The 22959-nt window shown below is 33.5% G+C and overlaps 1 protein-coding gene across 51 annotated transcripts in view; it reads left to right on the top strand.

Moving 5' to 3' along the window:
* The window catches only part of nfasca (neurofascin homolog (chicken) a), a 171735-nt gene extending 149602 nt beyond the window's left edge, over positions 1 to 22133 (top strand). For 18 of the 51 annotated variants that reach the window (XM_073915413.1, XM_073915424.1, XM_073915407.1 and 15 more), the window contains 3 exons: positions 5343 to 5471; positions 7087 to 7156; positions 16675 to 22133. In XM_073915413.1, coding sequence (XP_073771514.1) covers positions 5343 to 5471; positions 7087 to 7156; positions 16675 to 16903 — 428 coding nt within the window. In that variant the 3' untranslated portion in view covers positions 16904 to 22133. 51 annotated transcript variants of the gene reach the window in all.
* The last annotated feature ends 826 nt before the right edge of the window (positions 22134 to 22959 follow it).

Below are 22959 nucleotides of genomic sequence, written 5' to 3' on the forward strand. Positions count from 1 at the left end.
AAACTTTCATCCTTTGAAGTGCCAACACAGGCGTCAGCCAATCAGATGACTTTATGCAAATATGTTTGTGCAGATGCTAGCAAACCACATATGTGTAACATCAGAGAATTAAGTTTCTCAAAACATCTGTGCCTTGCAAGCATTGAAATTAATGCTGTATCTACAAAACACTAAAATATATTGAGGTTTTTGTTTGTTGTGTTTTTGCATAGATGGTATTTGTCAAAATAGACAAGTACTTACTTTCATCTTTGCTGTAGTTTCCAGTACATTCACTGGTCCTGGATCTGCACTTTCAGACACTGCAATTGAATTCCGCCATGCATATTGTATAATCCAATGGCTGCTTGCTTCAAAGGTTGGTCACATTGTGGATATGCAGACTCGAAGCCAATGAGTTGCATAGTGCATGATGATTTCATTTTTGGGTTCCTCATGTACATCAAGGAACCTCACTGGAACATCACGCCCACCTCTTGACAATGCCATTGGGATTTGTGGGATTTGTCTATCCACTTCCCCTGAGTTGAAATGAGGTCTATGAGTAATTGAGACAAGGTGCGCCTCCCTCCACTCCATACTTCATTACAGCAAACCCAGTGTGAGATATTAAGCAGCAGCTTCACTTCAAAGCTTTTAACAGGCATCACTGAAGCAAATGATGCCCCTAATACACCAGTGCCAGACTTTGATGTGCGCCGAGCGAAGATATTCCGGTATTTTCGCTCTCAGCATGCTTAAAATATGCTCGCATAGAGTGAAAGGGATGCAGCACATTTCCTCAATTGACAAACATGGCCTGCCGTCGTGCTCTTAGCTTAGCCTGGTTTGATGGGCACCTGTCTTGTGTCTCCTCTTGAAGGTAATGGGTCGATGACGAGCATTCAAGTAAACCAGCAGCCTCACATTAAGCTGGCTGGGCTGGTGGCTGGGGCCAAGTATCGGTTGCGGGTCTATTCGCATGAGCACAACTCCATCAGCAGCGACTATGTCACGTTCGAGACAGGCAGAGGTGAGGGGTGGCCAGGACCTGTGGGAGGAGCAAAGGGTTCTACGTGTGATCTTCTGAACCAAATGGACTTACTGATGGGTTACTGTCAATGGTAACTTGTATAGGATGGCATTAGGGTATGGGTTCGATTCCTGTGAGAAAAAAACTAAACATTATCAGTATTAGTTCACCTCAAAATTAATCTTCTGTCATCAATTATTCAGTCTCATGTTATTCTAAAACAAAAACAAAGATAATATCAAAGATTTCAGTCTTTTCACTAAACAACTGTCAAAACTTCATAAAGATAAATATATATATATATATATATATAGATTTAGTTGTATAGAATAGATTTAGTTTAGACTTTAATTCACATATAAATGTTAATCAGTAAACAATGTTTATGACATTAAAAATTAATCAAAAATGGTTAAGTATGTTTGCTTGATGCTTGAAAGCCAATGAGGTTCATTCTTGAAGGCTGTATGGCACGGTTGAGCTTCTGCAAGAACAAAGGAGATTTGTTTTCATTTGTCATCTAGGGGCCTGTACCATGAAACTATTAGCTGGCTAGCCTAATAGTTTAAGTTTTAGTTTAGTTTGCACTAGGGTTGTCATGATACTAGAATTTGATACAAATCGCTTCTGAAATTTGAAAAGTGTCCATTTCCCGCAAACTGGAGCACTGTGGAGAACATTCTTAAATAGTTCTGTTTAAATAGTTTAAATGTTTAAACACATACTTAAAGCTAATAAATTAATGCAGTTGAGCAGTTTGTCTACAGAATTGTAAATTACTGAGAATTTTTGAAAAACTTTTATGTTTGAGAGATCTTCACAATCTTACAATGGAAGGACAGAAATATTTCACCTTGTTTTCCATAGATAAACACATTTCTGCAACAGCATGAGGGAGAGTAAATGATGACAGAAATTACATTTAGATGTTTACTACCTCTTTAATGCTTGGCACATTGTTCTCATTATTTTCGAAGCTTCAGATCCATTAGCAAACTTATTTTCCCAGCAAGATGCATATGCGCCTAAGGTGTTGTGACCAAGATGAAATCTCATGACATTTAAAGCGCCGGTTCAATAAGCTATTGATCATTGTGATGATATGGATCCTTGAGCCGTGTAAATGTCATTTTAAGTAGGATGTTTGCTCTGTTTATCAGATATAGAACTTCTAGCTCATAATAATCCAAGCCATCAGCTTTATAGTTTGCTCCTCTCATTGATAGATCCCTCTGTGATTTTGCACACATAAAACAGCACTATTATCAGGCTAATTAAAATAGAGTTTTTGGGTGATATTACATTGTTATTTATATTATAAAAGACTTAAGTCTCCACTGTTTTACCAGAAATGGATTCATAAAAAGAAATGTTAAAAAAGTTAAAAGCCATTAACCAAACTAACCCAAGTGTATCTGTCTGCGAACAGCAGGACGGGGGTGCAAGAGGAAGGGGCGTAACTTGTCGAGATCCCAATAAACCATGCGAGATGTTGTTCACAAGATGGCTAAAATACTTACCAGTGAGCATGTTTTCATGAGTTTTCTCCAAATTTATCCACAACCAATTCATTTGATATATTATTATAATAATAACTAACGCAACTTGCTGACTTCTTCATCTGTTTGTCATGACATGTAGCCTACTTGGCGTTGCCCCCTGTGATTGCAAAAAACAGTACAATAGCAAGCATGTCAAGTATGAAAGTCTCCACAACTCATGCTGTACGTTAAAACTTTTTTAAAAATCTATACATTTACGGCAGTTTATTTCTGGCAGCTGGAGTAAAAATGTAAAATTACGTCTGTTAAATTACAGAAACTTACTGTACAATAACGAACATTACATTACAGAAATTTCCTTAAATGTAAATTTCTAGTACATTTCTGTAATTCAACCTCTGTTATTTTTCAGTAAATTTATGTTATTTAACAGCTGTCATTTTACTCTTTTTTTTTTATCGGCACTCCAGCTGCCGGAAATAAACCGTAAAATTAAGGATGGTTTTTTACAGTGTGTGATGGTTAGGTTTAGGTTTGGAGAAGGTGTAGACATTAATAACGATGATGGTTGGGTTTAGGGTTGTGGTAGGTATAGACCAGGGGTGTCCAAACTTGGACCAGGAGGGCCGGTGTCCTGCAAAGTTTTGTCCCAACCCCAATCTAAGACACCTGGGCTAGTTAATCAAGCTCTTACTAGGTTTTCTAAGTTGGAGCTAAAATCTACAGGACACCAGCCCTCCAGGACAGAATTTGGACACCCCTGGTATAGATGTTAATAACTGTAATGGATGTGTTTAGGTTTGGAGAAGGTGTAGATGTTAATAACTGTGATGGTTGGGATTAGGTTTGGGGAAGGTGTAGATGTTAATAACTGTGATGGTTGGGATTAGGTTTGGGGAAGGTGTAGATGTTAATAACTGTGATAGTTGTGTTTAGGTTTGGGGAAGGTGTAGATGTTGATAACTGTGATGGTTGGGATTAAGGTTGTGGTTGGAATAGACGTTAATAACTGTGATGGTTGGGTTTGGGTGTGGAGTAGGTGTAGTCATTATTGACTGATGTACAGCCCCATCTTGCCGACAACAGAGTTTTGACATGTCTCCATAACTTCAAGTTACGCCTCTAACATACTACAAGTTACGCCCTTAAGGCACCTTCATGTTACATCCCTGTCTTGCAGTCCACAGAGAGACCCTACTCAACTAACCAGGTACAATGTGAATTATAAGTTTGAAAATTAGACAAAAAAAAAAAATCAAATGAGAAAAAAACAATTATTCATTTAAAATTGTTGGTTTTATCTATAAAAATAATATATTTCACGTGTATTGGAAAATATGCATATACGTAGTAGGAGTGTATGGAGAATGGCTTGTTTATGCTATTTGTGATGATTCAAAGAAGTGGGTGGAGCTTAAGTGCTGCCACATGTTTCTCAGTGATACTCTCTGATTGCTTTATCGGATTGCTTAATTTTCTGCATTTTACAGCATCATGGGTAATGTAGTTTTTCTGCACAAATTTTACTTAAACACTTATGTTTTTTGTTTGTTTGCTTGTTTTGATTTTAAAAGTTGAATTAAAAGTTGAATTTGAAGAGATATGATTTGTTAACTCAAATGATTAACTTCAGAGCTAACCAACTGTCCTTAAAGGTTTATAATTTATTTGCTTAAATCAGATCAGTTTGAATGAACCCATTTGTTGCCCTGTATTAATGTAAAATTATTTTATTTTATTCTATATTTTCATTTAATTTATTTTTTCAAATTTGTGCATTAAATTAATACAAATTAATAGTAAAGATTGTTAAAATATATATTTGGAATAAATTATGTTCTTTTAAACTTTCTATTCATCTAAACATTCATAATTTTTAATAAAGCAGCTCAACAGATGTCAACTTTGATAGTAATGCTTTTTTTTTTTAAATCAGCATATTAGAGTTATTTGAATGAGCCTTAGTTTTGTCATTAGCTTTTAACTGTCAAAAAGCAGCTTAACATAAATGGAGAAAAGAGAATAAAAGTATTAACAATATTTCAAATAGTGGAACATTCACGCATACCAGGCAGACAGGAAAGTAGTGATAGAATGCTGGTGTAATTTCAACATTGATATTATATTTTTTTCAGCATGTTAGAATGGTTTCTAAAACATTATGGGACACTTTAGACTTTAGAGTTTCTATTGATGATGCAGACATATAGCTTGGAGTCACAGGAATAAATTCCTTTTTTTATATACATTTGAATAGAAAACAGATAGTGTTTGAAATTGTAATAATGCTAAAGAATATACAATTTCTTAATGTTCTTTTGAGCATAAAAGACATCTTTTAAAAAAATCTCATCATCTCACAAAATATCGTATCGTCTCTCTGACCACTTTATAATATCAGGAAAGACCAAGTGTGCCACTATTAAAACAAGTGCTTTTTGAAAAGGAGAGTATTTGCTGCTGGCTTTTACCGGGTTTCCGTTTTCATCAGATAACTCTTCCTGTGCTCTGATGTTATTATCAGGATGGGTAATTCAAATCCAGAACCAATGTTCTCACTGCTAATGTGTTTTTGATAAAGGATGGCTGTCAAATGACTCCAGCATGTTGCTGAGAGTCAGTGAGATTTATTAGGCTCTCGCTTTGGTGTTTCTGCATTCAGCTGTTCTCCTGCCTCTATAAATCATGCAGGAACAGAACCAGGTTTTTAATGTGTGAGATGATCTGTGGAAGTTGCTTCTTCTATTCTTGATGTTGTAAAGTTTAAACATTTTATTGTGTGCTTCTCTTTTTCTCTCTTGTCTCCTTCTGTGTTTGTATGTTAACAGCCTATAAGGAGCAGGAAGACATCGCTACTCAGGGCTGGTTCATTGGGTTGATGTGTGCCGTCGCTTTATTGGTTCTGATTCTGCTCATTGTTTGTTTCATCAAGAGGAGTCGTGGAGGAAAATACCCAGGTAAACAAACAGCATAGTTCATTACTATATTAAAGGTACAATTATTAGTCCTCCTTAAAAAATTGTAATTAAAAATCATTTTAAGGTCAACAGAACAAACTATTGTTTTCCAATCATTTGCCTAATTAACCCAACTTGCCTAGTTAACCTGAATAATAATAATAATAATAATTATAATTCCTTACATTTATATAGCACTTTTCTGGAAAACTCAAAAGTCTCTACACACATTTTTGGGGGGAATCTCCTCATCCACCACCAGTGTACAGCATCCACCTGGATATCGCAACGGCAGCCATATTGCGCCAGACCGCACACCACACACCAGACATTGATGGAAAGGAGACAGAGTGATGAAGCCAATTATGATTTTGGGATGGTTAGAAGACCATGATGGACAGAAGCCAGTAGGCAAATTTCACCAGGATGTCAGGGTTAAACCCCTACTCTTTTCAAGGGACATCCTGGTATTTTTAAAGACCACAGAGAGTCTTATCCAATGAGCAGTATAGAGTCCCCATCAATTTACTGGGGCATTAGGTCCCACACAGACTACAGGTTAAGCACCCCCTGTTGGTCTCACTAACAACACGTCCAACAGAAACCTAGCTTTACTGACCGGGCACAGCCCTACTTAGCTTCAGTGGGCGACCATGTGCGAGTTGCAGAGAGCTAGCTGCCCGCTGTCTGAGTAACCTAGTTGAGCCTTTATGTTGCTAAATAATAGTAGCTGCCAAAAAAACTATTGAAGTATTATGCATTGTCATCATGACGAAGAAAAAAGAAATAAATAATTTATTAAAACTGTTATAATTTTAAAATCTGTTGGTATAACAGTATGTCGGGTGACAACGGAGTTGAGGATCCAAATGCAGCGTCTTTATTAAACTTAAACACAAATAGACAGTCCAAGCAGAACTTTAGCAGAACTTTAAGGGCAATCCAGAAGAGTAGTCGGGGTCCCAGACAAAAACAAGAAGAAGGTCAACAGGCACGGATAGACTAGACAAAAGGAATTCCTAATGCTTGGTAATACTACAGGATAACAAGACTCAGCAATGTGTTTGTGTGAGTGCAATGCATATATAATCCTGAAAATCAGTCCTTTATGAGCTTCCAACTATGTCTGTAATCAGGGGGAATCAGGAGCTGGTGTGTGTGAGGTGCAGGCATTTATCATCCAGTTCAGTTACAGATGTGTAGTTCTCCAGCGATCTGCTGGATTAGATCACTGGTGATTGTGATAGTTGGATAAAAACTTAAACTTTGGGTTTTTTTTTTTTCAAAGGGGCTAATCGTTTTGTCTTGAGCTATATATATATTGGTTGATCAATAGCCGATGTGATGTAAAAATATTTTATTTCATTTTATTGAAAAAGACACGATTTTTATTGTTTTATTTTTGAATGAGGAACCATATTCAGATGAAATTAGTTTTATTTTCTTTAATATTTTTATGATAATTGTACTTAGGAACCTTGCTCTGAAAAATGTAGTAATTCGCCTTGGTTATGCTTGGGAATAATTTCTTTACATTAATAGCTTTGAACCACTTGAAATGTATATGCAATGTAAAATATATTTTTAACATGACTTATATGTATTTTGTTATCAGTGAGAGAGAAGAAAGACCTCCCCTTAGATCCCGTCGATCATAAAGACCAAGATGGATCATTTGACTATCAGTAAGTTTGACACTTTTGATCACTCAAATAAGAAATGAGGAGAGAAGAGCATTGTATATCATATGCCTTAGTGTTTATATGCCTTCTGTGCTGTTTATGCTGTTGATGAATTATTTTGTTTCACCCATTACAGGTTCCGAAAATAGCCCTCACTACGCCGAGGGGAAAATATCTATCTCTTTCTAATTTTAAACAAATAATAACATCTAACCATTTCAACCAAAGCAATACTAAACAGCAAGTGACATAAACATTACATTTAATGAGACCTCTGTTTTACTTGCTGAAGTGTAATACTTCTCAGTTCAATGACCAGAGGCTGGAAATCAGTGCTGTCGAGCCTCTGGAAACTGCGGTTGTCATGAAGTTAAAGACTCTCTAGTGAGCGTCTGATCTGCCTCCTCTGAAACATCAGCTTCTGTAAATGAGTTCTGTACTGATCCACACCACATCTCTATAGCAGACTGAGCTCGTAACTGTGCAAACCCTGTAATAATGGCAAGAGGAAATCAGTGCAACTTCAAACTTTAAAATGCCTCAACAAACAGTAGCATCCAGCATTCCACAGTGTTACTTTAGTATTCTTTATATAATTATTAATATTTTATAAGTAACTTTTGATGACTTGATTCAGATTATATTTGCAAAGTCTTATTTAAATTTAATTCTTCATTTTATAAAAATATTTTGATAAAAATAAAACAAAAACTGACCATATTGTATTGTTTTATTAAACAAGCTCAATTATATGTTAAACATATATAAATATAAAAAACTAAAAATTTATATTTTTAAATACTATTAGAAAAATGTAATTATATTTAGTAATTACTAATAAAAGTGTGTGTGTGTGTGTGTGTGTGTGTGTGTGTGTGTGTGTGTGTGTGTGTGTGTGTGTGTGTGTGTGTGTGTGTGTGTGTGTGTGTGTGTGTGTGTGTGTGTGTGTGTGTGTGTGTGTGTGTGTGTGTGTGAGATTTTAGCAGTCCAACATGTTTAACTTAATTACCATGGCATTTTTTATATGAAATAAAATAACTCCAGGTTAAAAAAAAAACACTGGTGCTCGATGACTTTTTAAAAAAAAAATTCCCATGTTCTGCTTGGTACATTTCATTGCCAATCTTAAGCCAATTGTAATTGCCGGGGGGATTAGGGTGAGCGCTCCAGCTTGGTCCCACTCTGATCCCGTTGGCTTTTGTTTACATCAGCGGATGTTCATTGGGGCAATGTTAAAAAACCAACATCTATTTATCATTTTGTTGCAAGTGTGTGTTTCAAATTTCAATATATACGACAACCTGAGTACAAAAAGTTTGCTAGTCCAAAAAGCTTATAGCTATCCGTCATGTTGCGTATGCAGTGTTGGGAAACCTGACATTGTATATATTGGATGACAGTGTAGATTGCTGTGCCATTGTAATGAGCTAAATTTGCTAGCAGCTTTTAACTTTGATGTTTGGTGTATAATCTTTTACATTTCACATATTTATACTTTATTTTGTCATAATCCTCTAAATCAGGGTTTGTCAACCACAAGACCACCAGCTCTGCACATTGTCCATGTCTCCTTAACCAAACACACCTGAATTAGATCATCAGCTCTTTAGCAGAGACTGAAAGACCTGTTATGGGTGTGACAGACAAAGGAGACATCCAAAACATGCAGTGTTGGTGGGCCTCTAGGAACGTGGTTGAGAAACACTGCTCTAAATCACTAATATAAAACATTCTCTAACGGTTTTGACAAAATCATGTTTATTAAAACTGGTCATGCCCCTTTTTAGCCATTTCTCACGTAAAACAGTTAGTCAAAGCTAATTCTTTGAGACCACAGATGTTCAATAACTAATTAGCTTCGCTATGCTAAGGCTTATGCAGCGACTCTAGCACTAACTTCTCTTTCCATGTAACATGTGATTGACCAACTCCATCTTCATGAACCCTTTTCTTCCCTCTCGTCTTTCAAATTGGCGGCTGGGTTTTTAAGGAACGAGAACAGGTATTTGGTTTCAGCACATCATCTCAGCCTGAGCATGTTATCAGTTAGCATACAAGTGGATGACAGAACAGCGGCTAATGCTGCCGTCTGATCAGTGTTTGAGGGACTAAAGCTACTGTCTGATCAGCGATTGAGCCCTTCAAAGGTGTTAAACTTCACAATCTCTCTATTTATGGGATGCAATCCAACAATTTTACAAAAGCAAATACTTGTGTCCTAACCAAACACAATGCGATAAAACAGCTAGTGCTAAAAGGAGGATGCTAGCAGCTCAGGTGTGGCTAGTGACAGGATGTTTTTAGGTTTATAAATTAGCCATAAATGGCTGTGATTGTGTGGCATTTTGCAGCTATTTTGCTTTTTAGGGACAGCAAACTGCTCAACATGTTCTCACTCCAAACTTGAAGTTCGGGTTATACAGGGTTAATCTTTGGTGTCATATTTTTAACATGCAGTGTACTCCATTATTTAGCCCCTTTTCAAAATGAATCATCCTGTTTTTATTGTTGTAAAAGTGTAGTAACCACAGTTTATAGTATAAAGTAATACAGATGCCTTGGTTAGACTATAGTTATAGTGTAGCAAAACCATTGTATTTATTACAAGGTTTTTACCTTTTACCTTAACCTTAATTTAAGGTTAGTTTTTAATGGGTCACTTTGCCTTGTGTGCCAAATAAATGTGCATTTTTTTTTCTTCTTTGCATTTGTAAACAATGTAATTATACCTATCAAATACCAATAAAGTCATGTTGAGAGAAAACTACCCAATTTAACCTAATTTAGAACATAAACATTTTTATCCATTTCTTCAATGTGAATATAGTTAATATAATTTGGTGCATTTGAACTAAATAGGTTTATTAAACATATATTGTTTATTAAAATCATATTTTAGCCAATGAACATCTTTAGAAATAGACAATACATTTAAATTCATGCAAATTTTTGTCTCTCTTGATTTTTGCTCTTTTTAAAACAAAATATGTAATATTTTTATGTTATATTTTAACATATAAATTGGGCTACTAATTTTTGTTATTTTTGTTAGATTTGCTGCAGAATTGGCTTCAGTACTGACTAAACTAATGTATAGGCACAAAAATAAAATATTGCAAAGCATCCTATAGAAAATATTTATTTAAAAGAGAGATTTGTGAGGCATGTACTTTGAGCTGGGCGATATGGCAAAATAAATTATCACGATCATTTATTTCATATCAGTCAATATCGATAATTATCATAATAAATGTCAAATCTTTATATCTGTCAATTCAAAGGATTTTTTAGCATGCCAATCCCTTTGTGCAGCTGATTCAACTCATTTTGTGAAATGTTTTAGCTGTTTGACAATATAAATAAAAAATAATAAACAAAAAAGCAATCTTAATCCTTTTTTAGCATTTGCTGTTTTAGTTGGTTTACCAACACTTGTTTGGGTCTTTCTTAGCATCTTCACGAGGGTGCCATTGTTTTAATGAGGAAACAGGTTTGTGGAGTTGCCTGTTTTTGATGGCACGAGTCGTCTGCGCACTTTGAAGTGCACGTTGCTTTGTTTTGTGTCGGATTGTAAAAAAAACAAAGTAGCTCCACGACTACTGTAGTTTAGTGATGTTTCTTGTCAACAGTGTCTGTGACTGTGACCTTATTCTTTTACCTATTTTTTCCTACTCCTCCAAGTGCAACTAACACTGTATGGCTGTAAACTTGTACAACGTGTGCGACCAGAAGTGTTGGCTGCAAAATGCCTCCGCAGCGTTAAGCAAAGTATAAATATTATTGAGCATTTATCAAACAGCCGTTATCATTTTTATAAAATATATATATATATAGTGATAATTTTTGAATTATAACCCAACTTTACATGATGAGCCCTTGTATTGTATTCCAAGTCTTCTAAAGAATAGAGGAATTTAGTGAATTGAATGGTTTTTACCCCTGAGAATGGCCTTTACAATAGTAATCATGTCTTATACCTCAGATAAACTAGGTGTTAGTGCACACAAATGTATTTATCCACAATGCAACAGTTGTTATATGAATTAAAGATATAAGACTGCAACCCTGGATTTATACAAGTTGTTTTAATCGCTGATGAATCATCATCCAAAAAATGAAAAAATGTAATGTGACACTTTTGTATTAGTATGGTCCAAAATGCCTGAGGAATGTTTTCAAAACCTTAATTATTTTGTGCCACAACAAATAAGTCAGCAGTGAAGGCAAAAACTGTTCCTAATAAAGTGACCATTGACTTTATGTAATAATTAGGACACTGCATGTCGAAAAATGACCAAAGACCTGCTAAAAAAAAAGTGACCAAGCGTTAAAGTTTTACAAGTTAGGAGTGGGAATGTGTCAAAACTACTTGTCGCTGGGAACATTGCGCCTGGTTAGGACACAATGTGTTATAATAACAGTCAGCCTGCTTCACTAAGAAGAGTGCACTTTTAACATACTTCATAAAAAGACATTCCTTTATGAGAGTGAATTGGAGTAAGTGTTAAAAGCTTTGACCTGAACAAAAATGTCAAGTACTCAAGCATTTTATTCCTTTTAAAATAATTTTTGTCTTTTGTTATATACAAAAACTAGATATATATAATCATGATTCATTGGTTTTCATTATAAGATTAATATTTTAAAAGCCAGCACTGTGATGTCAAGGTTATATTGTTTCAACCAAAGTTCCTCATCACGTTTAACACCCTTGAAATGTTGTTCAATAGAAACCACAGAACACAGTATTCAATGTCAGGACGGCTGTGGTCAGAAACATGCATGAAACATGAAAATGATTCTGCTTTATTTTTTTCTGAGAGGAAACTCAGCTGAACGTGTTCTTGCATGCAATTGGACTTTTGCTAGAAAAATGAATTTTCAGTCAGTTGAGTCTTTGATACCCTTTGGCTTTCAGAATTGATAATGCATTTCCTACAATCCGAGAGGAGAGTCTGCTGGAGATCAGAGCCCTAATCTGTATTCAATAGGATGCTGCATCTAGAAAATAAACAAACACAAAGCTTATTATTTGACAGATTATTTGCTGAGAGCTGTTTATAATTGTGATGTTCGCTGCATCGTTTAATTTTTTCCTTCTAGTTGCCTCTTTGATGACACAGATGTTTGGTTTTATTCATCATTTTGTTCTCACTTTTTTCCCTCCCTTAATCGTATTTTTTTCTTGGGTGTTTTCCATTCCCGTTGGTCCAATGAAGGTCTCTTGAAAGGGAAAGGTATGGAAAGAGCGGCACTTTGGACTCGCTAATCATGATCTAAAGCTTTATTTTGTTGCTTTGAGCTTTTGATTTTAATCGATTAACACATGTCCTTCTCCATTAGCGTTGATTAATGATTGAAAGCATAACATTTATTGGTAACTCATATACTTTCCTGTCATTCTAACATGAGTGATTTTCAAAGTGTGACTGTTTACTAAGTAAATGCATTAACTAAATTTATTGCTTTAAGTGTAGTGTGTTTAATGCAATTAAAAATAGAGCAAGACTAGTAGTATTGCACTGTAAAACCCAAGAGTCAACTTTATCGAATGAAATGAGTGCAGTTAACTCAAAATTTACAGAAAGTTAATTCTACTCATTAGAAAAGAGTTTTGAACTCAGTGTTGAAGTTAATTGAATACCTTATTACTTTAACCTAAATGAAGTAAGTTCACAGTTCTCACATAGATTAGTTTTTTATTAACTTAAATTGTTTGTAGCAATCGGTTTCCTCAAACGGTTTGATTTGCCTTAACTTATTGAGTTTTCCAGAACTCAGTTGATTTGTGTTCTCTTCATTTATTGGGTTTTATTGTGTTTAAAATGCTTCATTTACTCAGATGGAATAAGTTCCCAGTACTCATTGGGATTAGTTTTTAAACTCGTTGTTTGTAGCAATCGGTTTCCTCAAATGAATTGAGTTACCTTAACTTTTTGGGTTTTCCAGTGTATCATTGTAGTTTTTATTAACAGTTTGAATTAGACTTTATTTTTAGTTTATTTTCTTTTTTTTTAAGGCAAGGTTTGAAAAAAATGTTGTGTTCTTGTCAGCTTTTGTTTTATTAGTATGACCATAGAGATTGAATTAATTTGTGTTTAAGATTTTAATTTTTATTAAATACATCAAGTTAAGCTGAATGGAAATAACAAAAATAGAAATATTTTATTTTTATTTAGAATAAAAGAAAATGTGTATTTATTATTTTTGTTAATATATTAGTGCATTTCTATTCTATTTGTATTTATATTACATTTGTTTTATATGTTTTACTTTGTCTGACAGGCATATGGTTCAAGTCAGAATTATTAGCCCCCCTTTGAATTTTTTTCGCTTTTGAAATATTTCCCAAATGATGTGTAACAGAGCAAGGAAATTTTCACAATATTTCCAATTTATATTTTTTCTACTGTAGAAAGTCTTATTTGTTTTATTTCGGCTAGAACAAAGGCAGTTTTAAAAAATTTTAAATACAATTTTAAGGTCAAAATTATATCCACTCTTATACAATGTTTTGCCTAATTATCCTATCTTGCCTAGTTAATCTGATTAACCTAGTAAAGCCTTTAAATGTCACTTTAAGCTGTATTGAAGTGTCTAAAATATTATTTACTGCCATTATGGCAAAGATAAATTAAATCAGGTATTAGAAATTAGTTATTAAAACCATTATGTTTAGAAATTTGTTGAAAAAAAATCTTCTCTCCGTTAAACAGAAATTGGGGGAAAAATAACCAGGGGATATATAATTCAGGGGAGCTAACAATTCTATCTTTAACTGTGTATATTTTTTGTTTATTAATAAATTTCTGTTATTCTCTAATATGTTTTTTTTTTTTACTTTACCATTATAATTAATTTGGTTTAATATAGTTTAACTACAGTAGGTAATAATAAAATACTACACAATGTACTAATTTGAATTATTATTTGTTTATAAACAAATATTAATAAAGGCTAATGCTGTAAAAAAAACTCTAAACACTGTAAAAATATATATTTCTCACTTTTAATGCTACTTATGTTAGCAAATAAGACCTTATTGTACAGTGTAACCACATAATAAATGTAAATAAATAAATATAAACAAATTATTTAGTATAAAACAAACCCTCATTAAAATGAAGGTGTGCATTATGTCATCTCTGGTTTCCCAAATTCTGTCAAAAATGATGTGCAAAATATAATACAGGTTGCTTTCTCTGATTAAAAAATAGTTTTGTGTCACTTCCTAAGGTAATAAAAATGTGCGAGAGTGTGAGGACTGATCGATTGAATCAAAAACACATTCTTATGATGATTCCCTGAACTCTTGCTGGTGCACAGAGTTCCTTTGGTGAAAAAAGCAAGATTTTTTTTAATGTGCGTTATTGACTCTAAAGATAATAACTAAATGGCCATGAATTTCCAGTTGTCATGCGCATGCAGAGAACCGTATCATAATAATATCATACTAATAATGTAATGTACACATGTCTGATGCAGAACCTCTTCTTGTTTATAGAGTTGGTAAAAGCATTTTTATGACCCGCAGAAATGAATAATACCATGGAGCCTGGTTGTAAACCATGTTTTGTGAGCAGACAAAGTGCATTATTTACAATATTTCGATTTAACATCGCATCTGTAAAGCAGTTTACAACAAGGTCCATAGGTATTACATGGAATTAAAGAAGGACCTCAGTGTGAAGTCAGCAATTTTAAAGATTTGATAAGTGTTGCATTGATTTTTTTTTTTCCGTTTTTCTGATGCTTCTGGGTTGATGTAGGTCCCAGATCATAATGCATGACACTTCAGAAGTCCAGTTTAATAGCGGAGGCATGTGTTTGATTAATGATCTACCTGTGATAATATATTACAACTATCAACCACTTAAAGCCATGACATTACTTATAGGATACAGAGAGCCGTGGAGCTGTAAGTTTTTCTTTGTCTTTAGTATTACATTTCACCTAAGGGTTTTCTTTTCTTTTTGATGCTTCTCAAGAGTCAGATGCAGTTTTTTGTTCAGCATGGTTAACCTGAAAAAGCAAAAGACTCCACGTATCATGTAGAAGTTTGCCATTGTAATGCTGTTTATTAGGTTTCTTCTCCTTTCAAAGTGTCAAATGCATTGAATCACTTCAGCAGATTTCAGTATTTGTTAACAGCTTTATTTATCTTACCTTATGCTAGTTATTTAGCAAAAAAAGCTAAATCAGTACTACTTGTTAGGATTGCAATTAATATCTATTACATTTACAGCCATTTTTTTATATTTTGTTCACCTTTGGAGCCAATCATTTCCGCAGTAAACACCATGTGACTGATAACTCTCTAGAGTCATAGGACAATTATCAAATTATATAAATCTGTGTAAATATATAAATGTCCTGAATGTAGGAAATAGATACACTGCTATTCAGAAGTTTGCAAACAGAATAAAGTTTAGATTTTTTCAAGCAAGGATGGAATAAATAGATCAAGCACAACAACTTTGAACAATATTTATGTAAAAAAATATAACTATAATAAAAGATAACAATATATATATATATATATATATATATATATATATATATATATATATATATATATATATATATATATAATATTTATACTTAAAACTGGAATAAATGTATTGTTACTATAACAAGAATAAATAATATAAAAAAATACTGAAATAATTTAATTTGGCTGTAAAATATATTTTTGTTTATTTTAAATGATAATAATATTGAATATTAATATTTATTATTTAATAATATTAAATATTTCAGTTTTTACTGTATTTTTCTTACAAATAAATGCAGCCTTGGTTAACGCAATAACTTAAACAAATTAGTTAATATAATATAATATAATGTAATATAATATAATATAATATAGGTGATGCAGTGGCGCAGTACGTAGTACTGTCACCTCTCAGCAAGAAGGTCGCTGGTTTGAGCCTCGCTTGGGTCAGTTGGTGTTTCTTTGTGGAGTTTGCATGTTCTCTGTGCTCGCGTGGGTTTTTCTCTGGATCCTCCAGTTTCTCCCACAAGTCCAAAGACATGTGGTATAAGCTAAAATTGGGTAAGCTAAAATTGTCCGGAGTGTATGTGTGTGAATGGGAGTATATGGGTGTTTCCCAGAGATGGGTTGCAGCTGGAAGTGCATCTGCTGCGTAAAACATGTGCTGGATAAGTTTTTGGCACATTCCGCTGTGGCGACCCTAGATTAATAAAGGGACTAAGGCAAAAAGAAAATGAATGAATATAATATAATATAATATAATATAATATAATATAATATAATATAATATAATATAATATAATATAATATAATATAATATAATATAATATAATACATAGACCCAGAAAATAAATCGTATTTTTACAATGTACTCTATTAAATGACTGTTAAGGGTAAAGCATGCTTTTTACAACCGGACGATGTAGTTACATTGTCAACCAGCAGGTGCAAACTGCGCAATGCTAACCAGCCAAACCTTAAGACCCTTTGTCATTTATACAAACTCTTATTCTCTTCCTCCCAACAGCAGCGACGAAGACAACAAGCCGTTACAGGGCAGCCAAACGTCCCTGGACGGGAACGTTAAAGAAAGCGACGACAGTCTCGTGGACTACGGCGAAGGAGGAGATGGACAATTCAACGAGGATGGTTCCTTCATCGGCCAATACACAGTAAAGAAGGACAAAGAGGAGACAGAAGGAAATGAGAGCTCAGAAGCCACATCACCTGTCAATGCCATCTACTCTTTGGCATAGCACCTCAACCTGGGCACGGCGCCCCCCAGCGGGCCGGAGGGTGCCATTACACGCATAGAAAATAAATATATATACACAGAGAATTACGAGTATTCACATAGAACGCACTGGAGTGCATGATCCTACTGAACAAGGGATGGGGAGCTAAAATGGCGTCCAGAAACCTTTGTTTGAGGCTTCCCCATGCCCCACACAGACTTTAGTGTGCCTTTAGGGCGACGGGGCGAACTTTTTGAGCTTTTCGTGTGGCTTACGCTCTTCTTTTTTATTTTGGAAATCTGCCTTTTCCTTTTCTTCCTCCTACTGTAGCTACTAGCATCAAAGAAATGGATATACAAGCACCAGACCTGTGACATATCAACTGTGGGTCGACTCAATTGCAGAACGTCGGCAGATAGGTTTATCATATTGATATTTCCGCAGTGAATGATCCCTTTATTTGTTTTCGACACTAAAATTGATTTATCCCCCCAGAAAAAACAAACAAACAAATGAAATTCGTATAGCGTGCTGGCACAGTTTACTGTGCTTTGTAAAACTATGCACTATGTATTATTGTTATTATGATTTGGGGTTATAATTGGGCGTTAGAATCTTCATCATTTTGTTTTTTCACGAAAACTTATTTAGTCCTAGATTTATTCTTATATGTGCTACAGGACTGATATCATGCTTTCATCTGCCATTGCTTTGTTAATATATTTTCACTGGCTGCAACTGTAAAATGCCACCAATATTTATAGGCTGAGGTTAGACGGCGCCACTTGTAAATCAAAAAAAAAAAATCGTTATTTTGAAGCATGGTAGTATTTTAGCGCAAAGGACAATGGAGAGGTTTTAATACGAAGAGTTAAAAACAATAATATATTCCTTTTTTATAAGATACTTGCTTTATATAGTCCTCAAAAGAGAATGATGATAATAATAATGATGATGATGATGATGATGATGAAATCACTTTTTTCTTTATTCATTTTTTTAAATCAGCTGGGTGAAGATTTCGGTGTCAGAATAAGTTTGTAAAGGGAGTCTACAAAAGTTTGGGGTGCATCAATACATCTTTGGGTTATTCCTTGGGAATTTCTAGAAATGAATAACTCACTAGGTAAAGATAAGTGTATATATTGTTTGGGGTTGATCCAGTGTTGCGGCTGAGACACTGCCCTGAAGACATGCCACTGTAACTGTAGTTCGTCTCTACCTGTGCTCCAAAATGATTGCCATTACTTTATCTTCAGCACTGCTGTGTATAGTTGGGTTCAAAAGTCTGAGGCCACTTTGAAAGTCTGAAAAGCTTTTCTATTTGCGCCTGGAAATGAGTTACATTTGACGATTTTGGAAAATATTAAGAACTCATAAAATTATTTAAAGCCTTTTGTTACTCATTACAGATGGTCAGATGTTCTTCTTTCCTTTGATCATCAATCTCTTTTGCACCAATAACTAATAATCATATTTAGGTGAAAACAAGGTTGTGAGTGATATTTATGGTACACTTGACAAAAATACCGTTCAGAAAACCTTTACAATTAGTTACTTTACTTTCAAAAGTGAGCAAATCCATTGCTCTAAAGGGACGAGTTGACTTTATTTAAAAAAAGTGAGAAAAACCATTGGAACTTGAAATGTGCACTGTAAAACATGTAGCATTCCACACAAGTATTTCATATTGTTACAACACTAATCAATAAGTTAACCTAATAGTTTTTAAAAATGTATTTGGTTTCAACATAACACATTTAGGTTTTCCCACAACTTTAGAATTGTGTCTTTTCAATCCATTTTAAATTAGTTTGAACAAGCAGCAAAAAGTACACTGAAAAAAACTGATTTAAAGATGATTCTTTGGATTTGCAATTTTTTTTTAAAGTTACAGTTAGTTGTAATAAAACAAATAAACAATTTTTTTGGAATGAATTTAAACAAACTAATTAGGGTGAACATTATTATATTATTATTATATATAATTTTATTTGTGTGTTTAAATTGAACATGCAAATTGTTTGCAACAATTTTGCAGGCATCATTTTTTTCAGTGTATTTATTTTGAGTGTGGATTTTTATATGTACGCACAGTTATTTAACTTAAAAAAGTGAGTTAACATGTTAACTTAAGTTAAATTATTAAGTATAGTCAACTAATAGTTTTTTACAGTGTGAAAAATAATGTGATCTTGGACATTATCACAATGCGTTGTATTGTAACGACTGTAAGTCTGTTCTTCAGAGCCTTGTTTTCATTCGTGTTTATTTTGTCGTCTGCAACTAACGTTGTAGATTCTGATTAGCTGTCAATGATTTAATTATTCATTAGCTGAAAAAGTTATCCTTATTTATCACTTACAGCTATGGAGTGGCCTTTGCTATTCTTGAACATTTACAAAAAAAAAACAACTATGTATTTATTGTTCATTGGCCTCAAGTTCGTTAAAACAAAAGCGCAACAAACCAAATATGAAGATGTTCTAACACTGAAACTATTTTAATCTCATTTGTATTGAAAAGTGCTGTATCAAATGACAAAACAACACTACATTTTCACTGGTGATCTCAAACTTTTGGATGCCTCTACGTATTTTCTTGATTTTATTTATAAAAAAAAAAAACAATAGGGACTAATATATTAATAATTTATTGATGACTGCACAATGCCTACTCAAAAGTCTTTTAGCACATTATAAAAGCTTCTCTGTGTAATTTAGGATGAAAATGTGCTTTACTGATGGAGAACCATGTTTGTGGCGATGTAAAATAATGAAATGTGATGTCACCATTAAAGGGAGAGTACGTCTTATTCGTTTGTTGTGCTGCTCTTTTTAGTATTAATGTCGTATCACACTGCTGTTGTGTTAACATATTAGAGTTTATTTAACAATTTCTACATAACACGAAATGGAAATATTGTGTATTTATTTAGTTTTATTTCTGTTCCTCATATAAGGCCTCGTTGTGTAAATATTGTTTAAGTGAATAATTCATAATAAAAATGCTTTTTGGTGCATCCCAAAAAAGAGGACTTCATGCACAGTTGTGGATTCGGGATCAGCCAGTGGTTTTTGTGGGGGTTTGAATTTGTGTCTTGCCATTTTAATCGTGACATAATTTGTCACTTACGTCCTGATTTCGCCCGACTGAAGATGTAAATAGCAAAAAAAAAAAAAGCTGTAGAGTTGTACCATTGTAGCATTCTGCACTGAGGATGATACTTTTTGTAAACAACATTTGAATTGTGTTATGCAAGAGAAAATGGTTTGTAATTTTTGTTCTTGTACCACTGCACCAAACACTGTAAAAAACAATTAGTTACTTTAAAAAGTGAGTAAACCAGTTGTAATTTGGAAGCTCTGTAAAAAAAATGCTGTGTTCCACCTAATTCTTTTATGTTGTCCCAACTTATATGGATTAAGTTAACTTAATTGTTTTTACAAATTTATTAATTTGTCCCCCAAAAAACTCAATAATTGTGTTGATTCATCTCACTTTAAATAAGTACTTTGAACAAGGAGCCAAACAGATTTTTGAGTGAGTGTTGTTGACTAAATATTTAAAATAAGCATATAGTTAATTTACTTAAAGTGAAATAAAAATGTGCAATGTTTATTTTTAGTCATAATTTGTATTGAAATGTGAGCAACTTTAAAAGGTGAGCAAACCAGCTACAAATTGAAATTGTTAAGTTGACTTAATATTTATGATTATACTAACGCAATCTCACGGCAATTCGTAACGTTTTGATTTAGTGACTAATTCGTATGGATTTGTACGATCTAATTTGTACAATTTGGTACGATTTGCTCATCATTCAATGACGGTTGGGTTTAAAGGTTGGGCTTTGATGCCACGCCTACTTTTTAAAATCGTACATTTTTGTACGATTGTACTAATTCTTACGAATTAGCCACTAAACTTACAAAAAGTAAAATACTTACATTTTCTCATGAGATCAGGCCGGATTATATTGTATATTATTATACACAAAGCATGTTTGCTTAATGTAACATTAAAATTTACAATGTTTATTTTTCTATTGTAATTTTTCTGTCACATTGTTATTCTTTAGGTGAACAAATAATCCGTGAACAAATTAATAAAAGTAAAAAAAATAATGTTTCGGCAAATGTTGGCCATTTGCCTACAAACTGAAGTGGTGGTCAGTTTGATGGCTACAATATAAAATATTGTTCTGTTAGTTTGCTATGAGGAAATGCTCAAAAAGAAAGCCCCCAGCCCTCAATATTCTGTTTGAGCTGGAAGTGCGTCACCATACTGAAATAAAGTTCACATACTTTTTAAGGCTTTTACATTTTAAGGCTCACTTTTTTAAGGTAAAGTCAACTAATCATTTTAAAACCAACAGGTTTACTCATTTTTACTTAGTAAAGCCAACTAATCACTTTTTACAGTGTAGACTCCCATATTGCCTTTCTCCTGTGACACGACCAGGCTGATCATGCTCTTTACAAGGGCTGAATATCAGGTCGTGACTTCCTGATAGGAATTCGATGTCCTTTATGATGCCTTCGTATTGTAAGTCGTGTTCACGAAACTCATTGAGTCCATTAGATCTGCTTTTTTTTCTCCAAACCTCAAAGCAATAGTCTCCTCGTTTGCCTTTCACTGTTTTACTCTGTACGGTAGGCCTTGCTTTTGTTTGACTTATACTTGAACAGATAACTTCTGTAGATCACGGTAAGGTAAAGTCAAGGTATAATCGAAACTCGTCTTGACCATATTTTCTCCAACCTTGCCTTGTGTTTCAGCAGCCACTTTTCCCGTCTTTACGTATTGTTCCTTCGTCCATAAGCTGTAGTGAACTTGGGATGTTCCTAAAATATATATCTACAGTATATATTTGTCAATATATTGCTTATTCTGTCTTTTTCCTGCCAATGTCAGATCATTTTGTGTACTTGTTAACCGGTAACATGCATAATCTAGTAAAAATCCTTAAAACGGAGAGGAGAATAACCGCCACAGCTGTTCCCTTTTGATTTTTTAGAGCAAAATCATATTTATGTTGATTATGATTGTTTTATTATTAGACGTTTGTGCACTGAAGAAGCTTTTTATAAATTGTATATCATGCAGGTTAACTGTTTTTTCTTCTGTAAGTCTGGCCAGAGGAATGGTCAGTCATTATTGTTCACCATGTATGCGTGTATGACGAAATGCTGCAACTTAATCTGCTCGAGACGCCTTTCTTTATAGTAAAGCTGTGTCATTTTCTCAACTTTCTGATTTGGTGTCGATTGATTGCTAAGCGGTTTATACACCTTTTTTAAATACTTTATACTGGGGTTTGAAACTACACATTTTATTTACAGTATACATGTTAACGCGGAAGGTAATGTTGGTCTCAGCGAAGGCCATTTAAGTAAAAGTAATATGCTAGTAACAGTATATTATAAAAAATATAATTTTACACTGTTAAAATGAGAATTTTTTTTATTTCATTTAAATATTACACTGTAAAAAAAATCTGTTAATGACCAGTTTCTGTATTTTGTGATTCACAAGTGTTTTTTGTTTATTTACGGTTGTGAACTGCATTATGGGATGTTGATCTCTGCTCTATCAACGTTTGATGTTGAAAATTCATCTACAGTTTAAGAAAGTGACTAAAGTTCATTGACATTTTAGTAGTTTGAATAAGAATTAATAGAGAGAAATCAGTCTGTAAAATAACAGAAAATATTACGGCAGTTTTTTTTTTTTTTTTTTTTACTTTTCAAAATTAAAAGTTGTTGGAAAAAAGATCAAGGATGCAATTCAAAAACATAAATATACAAGAGAAAAATAAAAACATGAATCACAAAATATGGAAAACTGTTAATTTATGGATTGTTTTTGCAGTGTATAAATTAAGGCTCTAAAATCACTACAACAAAAACATGAAAGTATTAATAAAAACTACAATAGTTGCTTATGACATTTTTATTGTGTGATATTTATAAAGTGCACTGTGAAGTGCACTGCAAAAAAAAAAAAAAAAAAAAGTTATTTTATGGGTTTTTTTCTCCCAGCTGCTGGGGTTCTAGAAATAAGTCATAAAATAA

Source organism: Danio rerio, chromosome 11, assembly GCF_049306965.1.
Source record: "Danio rerio strain Tuebingen ecotype United States chromosome 11, GRCz12tu, whole genome shotgun sequence".
NCBI lineage: Eukaryota > Metazoa > Chordata > Actinopteri > Cypriniformes > Danionidae > Danio > Danio rerio.